Here is a 20,058-nt window from a genome sequence, read left to right as displayed (position 1 = left end):
GTTTTATGTCCCAAAAACACAATCTGATTACGAGGCGCACCATAGCAAGGGACTCTGGATCAATTTTGACCACTCTGGTTTTTTAACGGGCACCTAAATCTAAAGTACATGAGCGTTCTTGCACTTCGCCTCCATTGAGGCGCAAGCTCGTGTCTGCAATTCCTGTGTTTTAGGGCATCTTGCATGACAGTGCGAAGCAGAAAATTTCCAACTCTATTGTTGCAGCATGAAGCAGAACTTTTCTGATATTACCTATGCATTCCTGCGTGAGTTAATAGGCAAAAATGATAATTCCTTTTTATGCAAAAAAAATTGTTTTGAGTGTTCTTTCTTAGTGCATTTTGTTGCTAAATTCTACCTGCCATGGTGGCTTATTGGCTATGGCATTGTGCTGGTAAGTACGAGGTCTCAGAATGAAATCCCAGCTGCAGCGGCCACATTTCGATGGCAAAGTGCAAAAACGACCGTGTGCCTAGCAATGCATGCATGTTAGATACCCAGGTGGCCAACTTTTGCAGAGTCCCCCACTATGGCGTGCCTCATAATCATATTGTGGTTTTGGCATATAAAACTCCATAATTTAATTGCTAAATTCACATTTATGAGATGCTCTTCTGCATTAGGATATTGCAGCACAAAGGTTGCTGTTACAAATTTAGGTATTTATTTCTTTTCAGTAACCCAGATGATTCGTTTGAGAACCAGATTCAGGAAGAAATTGACAGCCTAGACCATCTCACAACAACTGAAGCTCCATCACCACCAACCATCTATAAGAACAGTGACCACGTCAGTTGTGAAGATCTCCTCGAGTTTGCCATGGACAGGCCTAATGCAAAAAGGTTGGACTTCTCGGAACATAATTTTGTGTGTTATGTGAAACTTTCACATATCTAAAATGTTTGGAGCACCGTGCACCTAACTTCGTATGGCTTTTTATGCATTCACTAATAGTTAATAAAAGGAAAATCAGACATCCACCCATTCGTAGCAATTGCTACAAAGGAAACCCATACGGGTTCCTCGAAAGAAAAGCCTCGCAGTTGAAGTAAAATTCGTCCTGGTCCGGGACTCGAACCCCGGACCACCGCCTTTCCGAGGCAGCCGCTCTACCATTTGAGCTAACCAGGTGGCTAGCAGATGGTAGGGCTAAGTCGAATTTGTCAACAACTCGAAGCAAAGGCAGGAGTTTCATGTAATAGTTCTGCAGAAACCCACAAGGTGGAGAGAAGTAATTAATAAAGGGAAAATCAGACATCCACCCATTCGTAGCAATTGTTACAAAGGAAACCCATACGGGTTCTTCGAAAGAAAAGCCTCGCAGTTGAAAAAAAAATCGTCCTGGTCCGGGACTCGAACCCGGGACCACCCCCTTTCTGGAGCAGCCGCTCTACCATCTGAGCTAACCAGGCAGCTAGCAGATGGTAGGGTGAAGTCGAATTTGTCAACAACTTTATTACTTCTCTCCACCTTGTGGGTTTCCACAGAACTATTCCGTCATTCACTAATAGTGTTGCAGAATGCAGCCAGCCCTTGGACATAATTTCTTTTTTGTCTCACGCACTTTCTCAAGTTTTTGCTGTGAGCAGCAGTTATGAGCTAAGAAATAGGATAAATCTGTTCAGATGTTCATTTGAACAATTCTCATACCTTTTAGTTACTTATGTTAACGAAATTGGGCTACAAGACATATTTGCAAAAGAGGAAATATATTGTGTTCTGTATGTATCAAAGCCTCTCGCATTTCCTTATTTCTTTGAAATGTAACAGATTATTTTTGCAATTAACATGTGGTTACCATTGTTAAATTTTTCTGTATATCCACCTGTTGTACAACATCCCTTAGAGGGGGTCCTTATAGTAATAAAAGTGAACTGAAACATTTTCTTTTTCAAAGATAACATACAAACTTGAGCAACAATGATGGTTTCGCAAGATTGAGCAATTGAAGCTGGGAGGATGAATTTTCAAACTGATAGAAACATTAGGATGTTGCAGCAGCTTGAATAGAAGTGGAGTGGGAAAGGGAAAGAGTCACTAGAATTGCACTGTCTCCAGGATCATCCCTCTTTTCATTAAGCATCTCCAAGATTAGCCCAATTTACTATTGCACTATGGTCAGGACCAGCCCACCTTACTTGGCTAGAAGCAAAAGGAGCAGATGCGCCATACCCCAAGGAAGAAGGCACCAAAAGCTTCACTTTAATAAAGCAAATAATCCGCTGGTGTGTATTAGGAATACTGGGGATATTTAGGTACCATTCGTTCTTTCACTGCGTGATTCCGTAAAGAACAGCTGTCACATCTGTAGAGGTAGTTCAGACATATTAGCTGATTCGTTAAGTGCTATCCTGTGAATATTTGACAAGACAGCTGCAGCAGCAGCTGTGGTCAGTAATGCCTTGGAGAGATTCATGCTTAAAGCAAAGAAATCTTTGCTTTAAAATGCGATGCAGGAAACTGTGGGAAGCTCGAAAAGGTGCAATGTATGCCATTGCTTGGGTCCCAGAAGTTTATTGAGGAGGCCTATATGCGTACCGTAATTGAGTTGCTTTGAGAGAAGAGTCTGCCAGTTTCTTCCCTCTCTATGCATAGTGCAGCAGTGATGGCAGCAGTAAAACTGACCGTTAACAAACAGCATGACCTCAATACCTGGTGGTCTGAGTGGTTGGCGCCTATTTGGATCAGTTTCCAAGCATTTGCTTTAACTGCAGTATTCAGATCTGACAGACCCACTTTGGTCTTCATCTCAATGAAGGCACATTAGGCTACTAATGTAATTAACTACGTTAGTGCCGATGTGCGGCACTGTTTAGGGTCGCTTTGCAAACAACATTTATTTCATTTCATTTCATTTATTTATTTTCTGAACGTGCCCAAAAACAGCTTTACACCTTAATATTGGTGCACTTGTGTTAGGCATAGAGCATAAAACCGAAAGAAAAACAGAATATCTCAAATAGCAGTGGTACACAATGTAACAAAAATTGAATTAATCAAAGACAGAAGTCAGATAATGAGCAAACAGTAGAGCTGAATATATCAAGATCATAATGCAGGGTATTTTGTTATGTTACAAAACATGTTGTAGCGTTAGAGATGCAGGAGGAATTCACGTAGAAAATGCTAGCATTGCACAGGTTAGGGCAAGGCACGCAGAACGTTACAGCTTACAGTAACCGTGGGCAGGAGAAGTGGTTGTGAATTAGTTTATACAAGAATAAGTAATCACATTGGATTGGATTGGAGCCAACTTTATTTATGCCTGCAGTTGGGCGCTTGCGCGCCCCGACGAGGGCCTACGTCCTCCTCGAAGTCGCTGTTACTCGGTGCGGGTCTCCGCTCGCCGTTGTCGGCTCGCTGGGTCTGTGCCTTTCGAGCACCTCGAGGACCTGCTGGACGGCCCAGAGCTGAATGTCTCGGTCGTAGCTCTTCGCGGCTGCCTCGAGCCACAGTGGGAGCGTTCTTGATTTTGCTTCTTCTGGATATTTAACGCAGTCCCACAAGATGTGCGTGTAGTCTGCGGTCTCCCTCCAGCAGACTCTGCACGTATCTCTCGGATATGTCTCGGGGTACATGCGATTCATCAGTCTCGGGCTCGGTAGCGATCCGGTCTGGAGCTGTCTCAGTACTACCGCCTCCGCTCGACTCAGTCTCGGGTGCGGGGGTGGGAGAGTCCTGCGAGCCAGGCGCTATAGTGACCATAGCCTTCGTGATTTCATTGTAATCCGTCATGCAGTCCTTGGTTCCGAAGCACGTCGGACGGTCTGTCGCCGGGGCACGGTTGGTTAGTGCTCGCGCCGCTGCGTGTGCCATCTCATTATGGTTCTCATTGCGTTCCGACACATCGCCCGCATGCGCCAAGAACCACTTGAGTCGTACTTTTCGTTCTTCTAGTTTGACCGCTCGCAGTACGCGCTCTGCCTCCCTGTAGATATGGCCTTTGGCAAAGTTTCGCACCGCCTGTCTTGAGTCACTCAGCACCGTGTGGCAGTCTGCGTCGGCGATGGCCAGGGCAATGGCTACCTCCTCCGCTTGTTCTGCTCCAGTGCTTTTCACGCTCGCTGCCGTCCTCGTGGCGCTGGTTGACGCCTCTATGATGACCGCTGGGAAGGCGTTCCGTTGGTATTCGGCCGTGTCCACATACCGCGCGTGTTCATCATCGGCATGCTGGTCGATGAGAGCCTTGGCCCTTGCTGCTCTTCTTCCCGTGTTGAACTCGGGATTCATGTTCTTCGGTATGGGGTCGATTCTGGTCTGGCGTCGGACCTCTTCAGCGACGGGGAGCTTCATCTCCACCTCGTTCGAGCATCTAATTCCCAGATCGTCCAGTATCTTTCTCCCGGCTTTGGTCATGAACAGCCGCTCCAGTTAAAAGGTCCATTGTGCTTCGGCTATTTCTTCGAGCGTATTATGTATCCCGAGTTGTAAAAAGCGGGTTGTGCTCGTGGACTTGAACAGGCCCAGCGCTGTCTTGTACGCTCTTCTTTCATTTCATTTCATTTATTATACCCTCAAGACCACAAGGTATTACAGAGGGGAGTGGGGTAAAAAAAAAAGGTTACATAACAAAGAAAGCAAAGAAGGCAGCAAGTGATGTAGTCATACACATGTGAAGCCCGAAGCGATGGTGCTGATTATGGCTGTACGAAATTGTGCTTGGTCTTCAATTGCAATCAACGTGGCGGGAAGGTGGTTCCATTCTTGACACGTCCTAGGAAGAAAAGACTCGTGACAAGCTCTAGTGTGACACTGCAATACTCCAACTTTGTGATGATGATCAATGCGAGGAGAAATGTAGGTTGGGCATGAAATAAGATTATTGCGCAGATATGAATTATGGAAGTATATTTTATGAAACAAAGCCAGGCGAGAGCATTTGCGACGAGCAGAAAGTGGTGGAAGTTGGAGGATATTTTTCATAGAAGTTACTCTAGCCGTGCGGTTATAATTGCTTAGGATGAAACGCGAGGCATTATTTTGAACACGTTCGAGAGACTGGATTAGTGTCTCAGCATATGGGTCCCAAATTGATGAAGCGTATTCCATTTTACTCCTAATTAGCGTCTTGTATAAAATTAACTTTAATGATGGCGGAGCGGAAGAGAAGTTTCGGCGGATATAACCTAACATGCGATTACTTTTATTCATTACGCTGTCGATGTGTAAAGACCAGGAAAGAGTAGAGGTTAAATGGACACCTAGGTATTTGTAGGATGTAACTGCTTCCATGGCAGTATTACTAAGGTAATAGGTCGGAAGAGGAAGTTCACGGCGGGTTACACGCATGGTTTTGCACTTAAATGGGTTTAGTTTCATTAGCCACAAGTCGCACCAGTTACAGACAGCGTTAATGTCGTTTTGCAGAATGTTAGCATCATCGGCGTCAGAAGTTTCACAAAGAATAACGCAATCGTCGGCAAAGAGATAAATGTTAGAAGAAATTTCATTGGGTAAGTCGTTAATATAAATCACTGAACCTTGAGGAACGCCAGATTCAACAGGGCTAGATGTAGAGAAGTGGTTATTAAATGCAACGAACTGGGATCGATTAAGAAGAAAGTGCTCTAGCCATGCAAACAGATTAGGGTCAAGATTTAGTTTACTAAGCTTAAAAATGAGTAGTTTGTGACATACCTTGTCGAAAGCCTTTTCAAAGTCGAAGAAAACACAGTCTGCGCATGAACCTTTATCAAGAATAAGATGAAGATCGTGAGTGAACGAAAGCAGTTGTGTTTCACAGGACAAATGTTTGCGGAAACCGTGCTGTGCACGTGTGAAGAATGAGTTATCATCCAAGTGCTTAACTAAATGAGAAAACAAGATATGTTCGAGTACTTTACAAGGAATGCTAGTGAGGGAAATGGGGCGGTAGTTATGTGGTGAGCATTTGTTGCCGGACTTGTGAAGTGGAACCACCTTCCCAATTTTCCAGTCTGCAGTGAGCTGATGGGTGTCCAAAGATTGCTGGAATATTTTTGAAAGTAATAAAGATGAGTAAACAGAAGTGTTTTTCAAAAACTTTGCGGTAACCAGGTCTGGGCCAGGGCTTGACAACATCTTTAGATTTTTAATTACATTTTCTACACCAAGTGGTTCGATCCTAATAAAATCCATGGCCGGGTAACTGCAGCTATTTAGGGTAGGAAACACAGGATCAGGACATAGAACGAAATTACTGCAGAATACGGAGTTTAGGGTTCGGGGACATTCAGTGTCGGGTATTTTTGATCCACTAGAATCACCTAAGGTTATTGTATCATCTTTGGAAGGGTTTATGATGCGCCAAAACTTTTTTGGGTCTTCTGTAAGTATTGTAGGCAAAGTGTGTTCTTGAAACATACTTTTAGCGAGTTTTTTAGCTGCTATGTAAGCTTCATTGGCGTCCTTGTAAGCGTCCCACTTAGATACCACGCGACATTTTTTTGCGATGTGGTACAGGCGCTTTTTACGATTGCAAAGCCTCTTTAGGTGAGAATTAAACCAAGGCGCCTTAGAGTTCGACGATATAATACGCGACGGAATAGACTTATCAGTTAGTTCATGTACTTTGTTTCTGAATATGATCCAGTTATTGTCTACCGTGCGATCTTGGAAGTTACTTAAAAAGAGGTCGAGGAAGTTTGATAATTCCAAGTTTATATCGTTAAAGTTTGCCTTGTCGTAGTCATATATTAACTTTTTTTTAACATCCGGCTTTGACAGAGGAAACGTAACGTTAAATGAAAGAACTAGATGGTCGCTTACACCAGGTATACATGAAACATTCGTAATAAGGTCAGGATGAGAGCATAATATCAAGTCTAAGATATTGGCGGTACCCTTTGAAATTCTTGTTGGTTCAGATACTAGTTGAGTTAAAGAAAATAAAGAACAAAGATCAAGAAATTCATTACACTTTGAAGAACATGGATAACAAGCAGGTGGATCAGCATTCAAATTTATATTCAGGAAGTTAAAGTCCCCCATTAATATAACAGGTGCTTTTGGATGCAGCACAAAAAGTGTGTGTAGTGCGTCATGAAGTTCGGCAGTGAAAGAAGACGGGCAAGGGGGAGGGCGGTAACAAACAGCGAAAATAAAGTTTCGATGGCCTAGGTCAACGCAGGCGCACACTATTTCTAGGTTGCTGTGAAAGGTAACGTGATGACAAGGCAAAGATTTCGAAATGGCAAGCAGTGCGCCTCCACCGTGGCCAACGATGCGATCACAACGGAAGATATGAAAGCGGGATACGTCAAAAATTTCACAGTTGTACACCTGAGGATGCAACCACGTTTCAGTTAGAGCGATTATACCGGCACCGCAGTTGTCGACGAGAGAGTTAATTGCTTCGCGCTTGTTTATCACACTTCTTACATTAGCAAGAAGCACTGGGACATGTGCTGATGAAACAACGCCACTACCCCTCGCGTGTTCCTACGTAGCAAAGGGACTGCCGGAACTGACAGCTGTGGCCGCGCCATCAGGCAGTGCATGCGTGATTTGCTTGACGCAGTCACTCGTTGGGTCGTACAGGAAGGTTTGCCTACCAATAAAAAGCTTATTAAACCTTATCTGAAACGGGGGAGAATTGGGCTGGCGCTTACCAAATTCGATAAGCTTTTTCCTTGCGTGCCTTGTAGCGGGCGAGAAGTCCTCAGAAACAAAAACGTTGTTAGCTTTCAGCTTGCTCCGCGAGGAAAGTATGGTTTCCTTGACCTTAAAGTTGGTTAATTTCATTATGACGGGGCGGCACTTCCCGTCTGAAAAGGCTCCGATATGATGCGCTCGGTCAACCGAGTTCGGTGGCAGATCATGTTCCATTGCAGACGACAAGGCAGCGATTATTTTCTCTTCGGTCTGCAGCCATGATTCACGGGAGTCAGGTATGCCATAAAAAATTAGGTTGTTACGCCTTGTTCTGTCCTCCAGATCATCTAGACGAGCTATAAGGGTGACCTGCTGTTTTTCCAGACTTTCCGCTGATTGTTGCACTTTGACCAATCACTAGAGACTTTGTCAAGCGTTTCGGATTTTTTTTCCAGCGATTCCAGGCGACGGTAAATGTTAGTTAGCTTGCTCTCAATAACTTGTTGGCTTGCCTTGATGTCCTTCACATCCTTTTTAAACTCAGCCTGGCCTTTGGCAAGCTCACCTGTTGTTTCTTTTATGTCTTTTAGCATTTGTAGGACAGAACTAATTTCATCGGACTGAATTTCATTAGCACGATTAGAAGCAACGACATCTTGGCTTGATTTTTGTGGTTTTGGAGGCCCTGGGTTTTCCTCGACATCGCCACATTTTAACAACAGCAGACTCATATTAATGCAGTCGCACACAATATCAAAGAAAACAAGTGGGCAGGGGAGCAGCAATAGGGAGCGATTGTCACTCCATCTAGTGTACAAAGCCAAATTGTCACGCACCTGAAGAGCGAAGAAATGATGCATACGAAGCATACTGTCATAAGCGCTGCTCCACTGCCCACTAAAGTGGTAGACCATCCGCGCGTTGCTTTTGAAGAAGCCGGGCATGGGTGTTTCTTCCGGTGTAGTGGTCCCAGAAGCGATGAGCTTCCTGTCCAGCAGCCAACTGTGTGAAGGCGGCTCGTAGGTCTCAGCACGTGCGCTGTCGACGAAAACACGTTGGCCATGATCAGCAACCGCGCAAGTGCTAGCCTGAGGGTAGATATGCAGGGGCACAGACGGTGAAACAATCGCCAGGATCAGCAACACCTGAGGAGCGAAGAAATGATGCATATGAAGCATACTGTCATAAGCGCTGCTCCACTGCCCTTGGGTCGTACAGGAGCATGTTGAGCACGTTGATTTTGTTTCGTTCGTGTTGCAGCCATCTGTGGCAGGCTGCAACGTGCGCGACGTGGCTGATGACGAAGGATTGGACGAGGCTAATTAGGCTCTCCTCTCTCATGCCAGCCTTCCGGGAAGTGACTCGTTTGAGGAGTCGAATCACGTTGGATGCTTTTGCCTTGAGACGGATGATGGTTTCGCCGTTTCTTCCATCCTTTTCGATGACCGTGCCTAGGATCCTAATTTTGCCGACCTCGGGGATCACATTGCCGAATTTGGCGACGATTCTCATTTTTTCGTTTTCGTGTTGTCTGTTCTTGCCTCTGCTGTTTTTGGTCGGTGGGAGTATGAGAAGCTCCGATTTGCTCGGCGAACATCTCAGTCCAGTGCCTTCCAGCTGGTCTTCTATTGCGTCGACGGCGGCTTGCAGTGTGCCCTCGATGTGGGCGTCGCTGCCACCGGTCACCCATAGCGTGATATAGTCCGCGTAGATGGTGTGCTTGACGTCTTCGATGTCCCCGAGCTTTTCAGCCACTCCGATCATTACCAGGATGAACAGCATCGGTGAAATGACCGATCCCTGCTGTGTGTCGGTGCTCCCGAGCTTCTTCTCTTGCGTCTGTAGGTCGCCTGCTCGTAGCTCGACAGTCCTGTTCGTGAGAAAGTCCTTGATGTAGTTGTAGGATCTTTCGCCCATGTTGAGCTTGGAGACTTGGGACAAAATCGCCGAGTGTTTCACCTTATCAAAGGCGCTCTGCAGGTCGAGCCCTAGGATTGCTTTGTTGTCGCGGGCGCTGCCGCCATCATCGATGATTTGGTGTTTGAGCTGCAGCATCGCGTCCTGAGTGCTGAGCTGCTGTGTGAAGCTGATCAAAGTGGCCTGGTACAGCCCTTCTCGTTCCAGGTAGTCTTGCCACCTGTTGAGCAGGATGTGCTCCAGCACCTTGCCCACGCAGGACATGAGTGAGATGGGCCGGAGGTTATCCGTGTCCGGCGGCTTCCCCGGCTTGGGGATCAGGATGGTCTTGGCTGTCTTCCACAGCTTTGGCAGTGCGCCCGCTTTCCAGCACTTGTTGAAGTATTTTGCGAGGTTTTCAATCGAGCCGTCATCGAGGTTCTTGAGTGCCTTGTTCGTGACGAGGTCCGGGCCGGCTGCCTACCAGCTGTTGAGATCATGCAGGGCCGCACGTACCTCCTCGACGTCTATGTCACGATCGAACTTCGCGTTAGGCAGGCCGCTGTACGGTGCGTGTTGCCCGCTGCGGTGCTGGCTCTGTGCAGTAATGTCTTGAATCTCTGTTTTCTCTGCGATGGGTTGCTGTAGACGTTGAGCAGAAATATGCTTCCTTTTCTCTTCTTGCTCGGGATGATTTCGGTGAGTGTGTGCTCGATCTTGATATTGTTTTGCAGCTCGTGTTCGACGAATGTGAGTCTCTTCCTGACCAGGGTGCACAGGCCTCTGCCGTCAGGTGGTCCCTTGTGCACTCTGTAGCCGGGGAGGGACGATGCGTCAGTTAGTGTTTCTTGTAGCAGTATAATGTGTGGCTTGCGCGTGGCATGTGCGATGTGCTGTTGGATGATTGCCTTCTTCCTTCCGAAGCCGCGACAGTTCCACTGCCACGCGGTTACACCTGCTGCTGCTGGTGTTGCGTTGGCGGCCATGATTGCGTTGGCGTGTAGGGGGCTCCCTGGTTGCGTGGATGTTGCACGAAGAGGGGCGCAAACGTCGGGTGGCTTACCATCGGCTGTAGGGTCCTTTCGATGTAGGCGAATCTGCTTGTGTTCTCGGCTTGGTAGGTCTCCATTGTTTCTTTCAATGCTGTCACTGCTGCGATGTTCGTTGTGATTAGCTGTTCGAGTTTGGTGAATGTCGCTTTGAATTTCGCTTCGAGGCTATCGATGCGATTATTTTCTGTTTGCGTGCGTGTGGCCTTGATGGCTCGCTTCTTCGGTGCCGGTTCCTCTATGGCTCATTGTTGCATAGCAGCAACTGACGGATCTCGGCGATCTCTTTCGTGAGGTTGTTGATGGTCGCTCGCAATGCCGCATTTTTTTGTCTTAGGATCTCATTTGCCTCCCGCACCTTGTTCATATCTTCTTTCTTCGTGGTTTCAGTGATTTTCTGTGCGTTCCAGTATTTCCGCCTTATTTTTCGGGCCCTAATAGTAAACATGCATAGTCATTAATCAAGGGGCACCAAAGGGCTCAATACTTAATCCTTTATTGTTTTGTGTCTACATTAATGATTTACCTAATTGCATTAATCTTGCTAATGTTGTCCTTTATGCTAATGATACCACCATTTCCATGTCATGCAAATCGTTCACTAGCACTAATCACTAAAATGAACAACGAATTGGCCAAAGTTATTCAATGGTGTTCTTTAAACAACTTACTGTTGAACCCGCTTAAAACTCTATTCATGATTTTTAAAGAATCTCAAAGTTCTCCCTTATTTACCGCAAGTGTCCATAGGCCATCATTTAATCCCAGCAGCCGATTGTGTAACTTTCCTTACCATAAAATTACACCCTAAATTGAAGTTTAATAATCATATTGCTTATGTTTGGCAAAAAACTGCTTTTGTTATAAGAACTCCTTAAATCTCAACCATTTTTTTTTCTGTCCATGCCTTATTGTCTTTATATTTTGCCTTCATACATAGTCACTTTACATATGGCATTACTACATCGGGAAATACATATAACTGTCACCTATTGTCCATACAGCACATTCAGAACCAAGCCATTCGCTTTATTACCAACAGTTCTTTTTACTCTAATGCTGCTCTGCACCTTCAGGCTAACTTCATTTTTCCTATATCTGGCTTGTTTAATTTTCATTTACTTATCACTCTGTTTAAATTACTTAAAAGGGCCCTGAAACAGTTCGGACAAATTTTGTAGACGTGTAGGGTACAGCTGAAGTTAATCATTCACACCACAATTTATGTGAAACGTCTCGCATTAGGAGAGCTACGGACGATTACAAGTTACCCTCCTCCACAGTCATGCATTTTCTCCTCAACTCGTTTGCCAAATGATCGCAGCTAAGCTCTGCCTTCACAGGCTCTGCGTCATGATGGCACATCGTGTTGTCGACTTCCGGTTCTGTGGGAGCAAGCGCGTGAAGTCTCTCCAAACTCTCTGCCAGCTGCTTGGCAGTCAACCCCAAGCAAAAGCTATCGAAGCAGCGTGCGTTGCGAGCATTCTGTCGCAGCACTGCACGTGTCTGGTATTCTAGTAACCACAGGCTAGCCGGGCGTTTTGACGGAACAGTGGAGCATAAACTCAAGCTGATGAAGGAACTTTAGCATAGACATACATGAGCGGCCGATCGGTCTCCACGATCCAGCCACCCATTGGCTCAGAGCTTGCCCAGCCAAACAAAGAGCTAATATTGCTCTAACCAATTGTAAAATATTTTAAACATTTACAAAAACGTGTTAACGATTACACTCCTGCGAAAAATTTACACCAGCAGCAAAGAATACATTTGTTACTGCTACTGTGTGTGGTTGAGCTGTGTGCCACCAGGTGGCTGCACCGTGCAGACCATTCACATTTGCACTTCTGCTCATCTCGTGAAACGACACGTAAGGAGACACAGCCAGGCCCTGTCCCCTTGCACTTGCGTTTACTGTAATACTGGACTCGTGAAATGCTATTGCGTTAGTAATCTTCCGGTGTAAAGTGACGGCCGCAAACATACAAATCTTGGTGCCTATCGGATAGCTGCAGTCTGATGCACTGCAGCCAGTCCGCTCGTCTGCTGCCTTGCAGAGGGACATGATGTCACAGCTTGACATATTGCCAGTCGCTACGTTTGCAGTCCACAACCCAATAAAGTCGATTCATAGTGATCGCAAAAAGACTGAGACCGACTCTGACCATGGAGCTCTCGTCAAAATGGAGCGCGTTGTAACACAAGCAGACGACACTTGCTGTGTGCCGGAAGTGCTTAAGTGTAATGAGAAATCGTTCTTGTGCGTTCTCTTTCTGTTACTTTATTTTTATAGAAACAAACTAACTATGCAATTATTATGAACATGATTTGTTCACCATAAAGGTGGAAAAATTAGCGATGACATGCCCTGGGCAGCCAATCGGATAGCTTGCCAACATGACGTCAATTGAGTGGTTACGTCATATGGGTTAGGGCGGCTGAAAATTCCGTCGAGCAGTGTGCTACGATCAGCAGCAATGTACATTATTAAAACATTATAATAAATTACACGCTTTACGTGGAGCACTTAGATGCGTCAAATAATGATCAGAAGGACCTTCTCTAACGACTCAGCGCGTTTGTAGAAAATTGTCAAAATCATTTCAGGGTCCCTTTATCAAACAGCTCGCGTTTCAAATAGATTCTAGGTTGCTGACAAGTACCAATAGCACTAGGTTTGCTTTCTGTTACCTGAATGCAAGAAGAATTATGGCAAAATGACCTTCTCCTTCTCAGCGATTCAACTGTGGAATGACTTACCCCGTGCTTTTAAATCATTGTCCTTGCATGCATTCAAATATGAACTTAAAAATTTCATTTTGTTTAACTAGTTCTCCTAATTAACTTACTTTGCATATAAAGTGTGTACTTCATTTGTTAAATAGGTTATAACAATTTAGATTGGTAATGTGCGAATTTTTTTTTCATGTATGACTTCTTGTATAAAAATCAAATGTATTCCTTTTCACTACTTCATTCACTTTTTATTTACTTATAGATTGCATAATTTTACACTGTATTAATATTTTTGTACCAATATTGTTATCCGAGGGTCCCGCTGCAATCGTTTGACCTTGGGACCCTCGCCTGCATACTATTAACAACCAACTATGTATGTATCTTGAAAGAATAATAAACTTAAACTGAAACATGCTCATAGGCATAAGATACACGGTGTCCCTAAATCGATTGTACAGCATACGAATGAAACACCACTGAACACAATCAATTATTGCAACGTTTGTCAAATTAATACAGTTCAATACAAGAGAACTAAACTCTAACTTCGAGTGAACAAAAGAAGAATACAAAAGAATAACACATTTGACATTTGTAAACTTTTCAGTCATTTTTTTTATGAGGCCTAACTTTCTGTAGGATGCATTAACGGTGTTTTAAACATGTTCTTCGAAAATCAGCCGGGAGTCAAGTAATATTTCTAAGTCGCATGTACCACCCGCTTATTTGAAATGAATGTTATCAGGTATTCAAGTATATCCAGTATTCATATAGCAAAGTACATTTTGCAATTAAACGAAACAGCAAGTGTCTTAGGTGGATTAATGCGCAAAATGTTGGAAGCGCGCCACTCCACAACAGAATTCATACATCTTCCTCTAATAATTCACAATACTGCTCTGATTCTATTTCACAGTAAAGTTCAGTATCGTCAGCGTTAAAAGGAGATGCAAATAACGCAAAAATTCTTCAAGGTTATTAACAAAGATATTGAAAAATAATGGGCCTAAAATAGACCCTTGAGGAACACTGGAAGTTGATTCATAAGGCAAAGAGTACTTAGCAACACCACAAAAATAATTTAACCGAGTTGACAGGTAGTTTTAATCAGCGTGCACAGGCTAGTACTAAAACTGTGACTCAAAAGAGTTTATGGATAAGATCATGAGAAACCACATCAAGTGCTTTTGACAAATCAAAGTGTACAGTGTCTGTCTTCAGTTAGCAACAGCGGGTCCTGCAGCATCAAGAAAAGAAACAAGGTCTGTTTCCACAGACCTACCATGAACAAAACCATGTTGGTAGTATATATACTGATCTTATGCTTAAAGAAAAATGACAGATGTGTAAACCTAGCTATTTCGAACACTTTTGCAAACAGACACAAGAGGGACATGGGGCAATAATTTTTTGTCTTTCATGCTGCCACTTTTATGAACTGGCACAACTATTGCATTCTTCCAACAAGAAGGAAGGGCACTTGTATGCAAAGCAAGATTAAAGATTTGCATAAGGAGAGGAACAAAAATAGAAGAACAGCCTTTGATAACAAAACTTGGTATGCAGTCGTAAGCAAGAGAATGTTTTAGTTTCAACTTATTTATGGCCACCGCAATATTGTGTTGTGTAAAACATGAAATGTTGAAATGGTCACTGAAGTTATACTGCCAGTCACCAGAACTAAAAGCATACGCTGTATTTGAAAAACTGAAGAAAAATGTTCAGCAAATGCGTTGGCGATATTGTCGCAATTTCTAAGAATGCCATGAGATGGATGATTTGTGACTTTAATCTGAGCCCGCTCAGAAGTTGAATCTTTTACATAGAACCAGAAACATTTTGGATCGCATTTTACACGCTCTTTGACAAACTTAATGGATGCATCACTGTCTCTATGCATTACACATTTCGCCTGGCTTCGCAAGATGCTAAAATTTTTCGTACCACTCCAATGATTCTGTTGTCTTGAACTTCCTATGGTACCTCAGTTTTTTACGAAGTAAATCGCGTAATTAGACAACCACGTAGGATAGCAAGCAGGATGAAACTCTTTGCAGGGAATGAAGGCTTCCAAAGCACGTTTTACATTATCAGTAAGGATGCTAACTGCTTTGTTGATATCTGTGCCACAGTACAATTCATACCAGTACACCGAAGTACATAGTTGTGCAGGTTCAGATAGCATTGCACAACTTTAATTTTGAACCAACACCTGAAACATTTGAAAATTGCTTGCCCATGGAAGGTGCTTCTACGAGTTGTAGTATCATTTATTGACAGCATGTATGGCATCAATGACTACCAATGGGCGGTGTTTTTTGAACATTTTTCTTAACAGGACTCAAGGCCCTGCACGAGGCGTTGATTCTGATGAGGTCCGAATCATGCAGAAAGTTCTCGCAAAAGAGGTAAGCACACACACTTGCTGCCTAGGTCATATTGCTGTTGAAGTGCTAACAGTTTTAGTTTTTAAGTTGACTAACCGTTGGGAGAGTGGGGGCTATTCTGTAAGTGTCCACCTATGGATGGTCCATTTCGGCCACTGCTGACTGGATGGAGCTGTGCCAGTTAGGATATTGGCTGTGCCTACCTCCTTCTCACTGGTGTCGCACTGTAGCCAATCAGCCCTTTAGCAGCAGCCATATTTAATAGTCTACTAGAGGGACACTTACAGACTGCCCTCCAGGCTCCACTTAGAGCAGTGAACCTGTGATCACATCTCCTATTTGTAGTGCATGCTATTGAGTCTTACAGTTTTCACATTTATCACATATTGAAGTGCAAGCTTTAGCTTGAAGCCATCTTTGATTTCTGTATTCAAATTCACATGAAATGCAGAAATGTCAGATTATGTCTTATTTATTTATATATTTGTTGAAATAGCTTCAAGGCCCATGGGGCGTTACAGAAGGTAGTTTGGCAATATGGACAGATACAACAGGAAATACAGCAATTATGCATGAACAAAAATAAAATTCACCAATGATTACAGTACTCCCCAATGCGAAATTTGAGCGCAGCTCTATACGTGCTTTCATTTCGCGATATATTGGCTTGTGTGGACAATCTGTCTTGTGCGGCACATTACAAACTGAGCCAAGTGTGGCACCACTGCCTCGATAATTTGGAGATCACACGAGCCAGCACTTGGGTGACCCATAGGCACGATTCACCGCCGACAGACCTCCCAGATGGTGTGCTGCTCTGGCGCCATCTCGTAGCCATCGTTGCCACACTACGCTTTTCGCCTCACCCTCCTCCTCTGCTTTCCTCCTCGCATCTTTCATCCCCCGCTCGTTCACTCGGTTACACCGACGCTGACACACGCTGCAGTAACGGGTGCCTAAGAGCTGCGCTATAAAACATATACATTTCAACATGTACATTCAATGCATCAGTAAAAATGCATTGCAACATACACCCATTCATGTCCAGTATTAAATAGGTAGCAATGATTAAACATATATTGCAAAAATTATTCATCAAGTGCAATTTTAAATGCATCAAGCTGGTTTGCTGACACAGTGGAGGTGGACAAAGAGTTCCAATCTCAACTTGTCTGAGGAACAAATGATTAAAAAAACCTAGTGCATCTTTCAAAAGGGATTACGAACTTTGTATTGATCTGCGTAGAAGTATGAAATAGCTAAGAAAGAAGTACAGTTTTCAATTCCTTATTCTGATTATATTTATTTATTCTATTTTATTTATTTATTTCATACTGCAGACCTAGTTCAGGTCCAAACAAGGTGGTAAGACACAACAGTAGTACAATGCATCAATCGATTGAAACAGGCAATGAGGTATTCCAGTCTGTTATAGTTTGGGGAAAAAAAGAATACTTGAATACGTCCGTCTGTGCAAAATAAATTGTTAGTCAATTCAGATGATGGTGTCAAGTTAGCCTATATGTTAAATTAGAAAAATGGGATGCAGGAATTATTGATAAATCTCCATAGAAAGCATGGAAAGAAATCGAATTCTTAAGTTTTCCCTTCGCTGCTCAAGGATTTCGGTGCCATTATTATGCATTATTTGTGAGGGGGAATCATATCCAGAGAATTTTGAATTATGAATCGCACAGTTTTCTTCTGTACTCTTTCGAGACATTTAATATTTTGTTTAGTAAACGGGTCTTAAACACCACATGCATATTCAAGTTTCGGTCTAATTAATGAATAACAAGCAAGCAATTTTACGTTAGGTGGGGAATTTTTAAGTTTATGCCGCAAAAAAATACAATTTACGCAAGGCCAAGGAACAGATATTATCAATATGTAAATTCCATGATAAACTATTGTAATTGTGACACTCAAATACTTATATTTTGTTTCTTCCTGTAAAGGCAACGAACCAAACATCTAACTAAAGGTTAGTGGAGCTTTCTGACGAGTGAAGTGAAGAAAGACAGTCTTTTCAGTGTTTAGCCGCATTCCCCACATTTTGCACCAATTGATTATAACAGCAAGAGAAGTATTTAAATCAATTTGATCATTTGTTCAAGTGATTTCTCTAAAAAGCACACAATCATCCCCAAACAACCTAATTTGCACACTGGAACGAATTTCAGTAGTAATATCATTTATGTAAAGTAAAAAGAGCAGTGGTCCTAGAACACTTCCTTGAAGAACTCCTGAGTTTACCGGAAGAGAGCCAGCCTGTTGCTTATTAATTGCCACAAACTGATGGCGATTTGTTAGATAGTTTGTTGTCCATGCGATCAGTATTTCTGGAAGCTCAAGATGTCTAAGTTTTAGTGTTAATTTGTCATGTGTAACTGTATCGAAGGCTTTGCTAAAATCAAGAAATACAGCATCAATTTGACCAACTTTATAAAGGTATGAAGCGAGTGGATGAATTACAGTGACAAGCTGTGTAACTGTTGAATAGCCTTTTCTAAATCTGTGTTGAAAATTAGACAGTATTGAATGTTTATCTAGAAATTCGTTAATCTTATTTATTGGCAACAATATGTTCAATTAGCTTACAACATGAGGTTGTCAATGATAGTGGACGGTAATTTTCTAACAATGAACACTCACCCTTCTTGAATATGGGTACAACTCTGGCTGTCCTCCAGTTATCCAGTAATTTTCCAGCAAGTAATGAAGCATGAAATATAATAAGAAGGAACCTTGCAATAATTTCAGCATAATGTTTCAGAAAAATGTTTGGAAGGTTGTCACGACCGCATGAAGATTTAGTTTTTAACTATTTTAAAGAATGAGGATAGGCGCAGAGCTTTTCTGCGAAGTGAGAGCAGTGGAAGGTTTAGGCTTATTTTCATAGTTGAGACACTTGATGTGTGGTGGTAGTTTGCTAATATAAAGTGAGCACAACGATCCTGAACCGATTCAAGACTTGGTGAGATAATCATGATGTGGATCCCATACACAGTTACATACTCCAACTTGGAGTGAACCAGTTTTATTTACATATTAATAGCTTTAGCTTTGATGGTGTCTTAGAGAAGTTCTGTCTGATATAACCAAGAGCTTGATTAGCATTATTTACAATGTAATTAATGTGCTCAATGTAAATAATTTTATTAATTTTTCAAGGCCTTGAAAAAGACAAGTTTACTTGCCAAAATGTTGGCTCCCACTTTTACCTTGTTGTTTTGCTCATCGTCTTACATTTAGGCATAACTTTTTCATTTGAATTTAAGCTCCCTGCATTATCAACTGTGTTGCTAATGTGTTCTGAAGCTTGGATTGTAGCACTATTTTTTTCTTGAAAGTGAATGTTTATTTTTTTTTCAACGAAAAGAGGGTGCCAAGACAAAAGGCAAGAGCCTGACAAGGTCCTAGTCACCCGTAGGACACCTGGCATTGTGTACGAGCACTTCACAATAAATATCTGAAGCATTGTAAAAAGATTTCATGCATGTTAACACAGTAAGTTAACATGCATGAAATTTGTACTATAAAAGAATAAATTGCATACACAACTTATCGTATGAGTAGTAAAAAGATACATCATTGTTTTACAGACGTAAAAATGTCAGTCCTGAAACACAGAAATAATATCACAAATCTTACAACATGTGCGTTATAGAAAAAACATTTGAAAGGTAGTAAAATAAATACAAATAAATACAAAGTCTGTCAACTAAATAAATATCCCCATTCCGTTTGTTCCAATAGGTATCTCTTAATTGTAGATTTAGAATGTTCTTGTGGAAGGTAATATTCAGTTTCAAAGGGAAATTGATTTATTGCCGTGGGAATTTGGTAGCTTAGTGCTTGCTTGCTATAATTGGTGCGTGTGATTGGAACAAGCTTACATTTTGTCCAAAAAGCACATTGGCTGCTGGAATTATCTGAACAAGAAAAGAACAATTTATGATGATAGATGAACTTAAGTAGACAGAAATTATATACTTCTTTTACTTTAAGGATGCCATGTTTCAGAAATCGCGGTGACGTAGGTAAATTTGAAGGTCTGCCATGAAACTTCTTAATAGCACGCAAAGCCCGTTTCTAAATTGAAATTAGTTTAAGGTAATTGCTGGGCGTCGTAGTTCCCCAAACAAGGATACAGTATGATAACCTTGAGTACAGAAGTGCGTAATACATGGATATCTTTAACCAGGGGAGCAACAAATGAGGTTCGAGCTTGAGGTTTCGTTTCCTTCACAGATGAAAGAGGGAACTGCGACAAAAGGTGGTAAAGCCTGACGATATCACAGGTTCCCAAAACAGTCAATAGAGCAGTGAGCGACACAGAAATAAATATTAACATGGTATGATAGTGAACAAAATACATTGCATCAAACGACAGTATTACCGTGAGAAATATT

At 42.7% G+C, this 20,058-nt stretch overlaps 1 protein-coding gene across 5 annotated transcripts in view; it reads left to right on the top strand.

The window, feature by feature from the left end:
- Window positions 1-20,058, top strand: part of Ack-like (activated Cdc42 kinase-like) — a 218,140-nt gene that overhangs the window by 181,012 nt on the left and 17,070 nt on the right. For all 5 annotated transcript variants that reach the window (XR_012826587.1, XM_075684160.1, XM_075684158.1 and 2 more), the window contains 2 exons: window positions 678-842; window positions 15,595-15,664. Coding sequence is in view for 4 of the 5 variants with exons in the window: in XM_075684160.1 (XP_075540275.1) it covers window positions 678-842; window positions 15,595-15,664 (235 nt within the window). In the remaining variant the exon portion in view is untranslated. The remainder of the gene's footprint in view (window positions 1-677; window positions 843-15,594; window positions 15,665-20,058) is intronic.

The sequence above is a fragment of the Dermacentor variabilis genome, chromosome 3 (genome assembly GCF_050947875.1).
Source record: "Dermacentor variabilis isolate Ectoservices chromosome 3, ASM5094787v1, whole genome shotgun sequence".
NCBI lineage: Eukaryota > Metazoa > Arthropoda > Arachnida > Ixodida > Ixodidae > Dermacentor > Dermacentor variabilis.
Note: the sequence above shows the minus strand (reverse complement) of the source record. Positions and strands in the feature narration are given on the sequence as shown.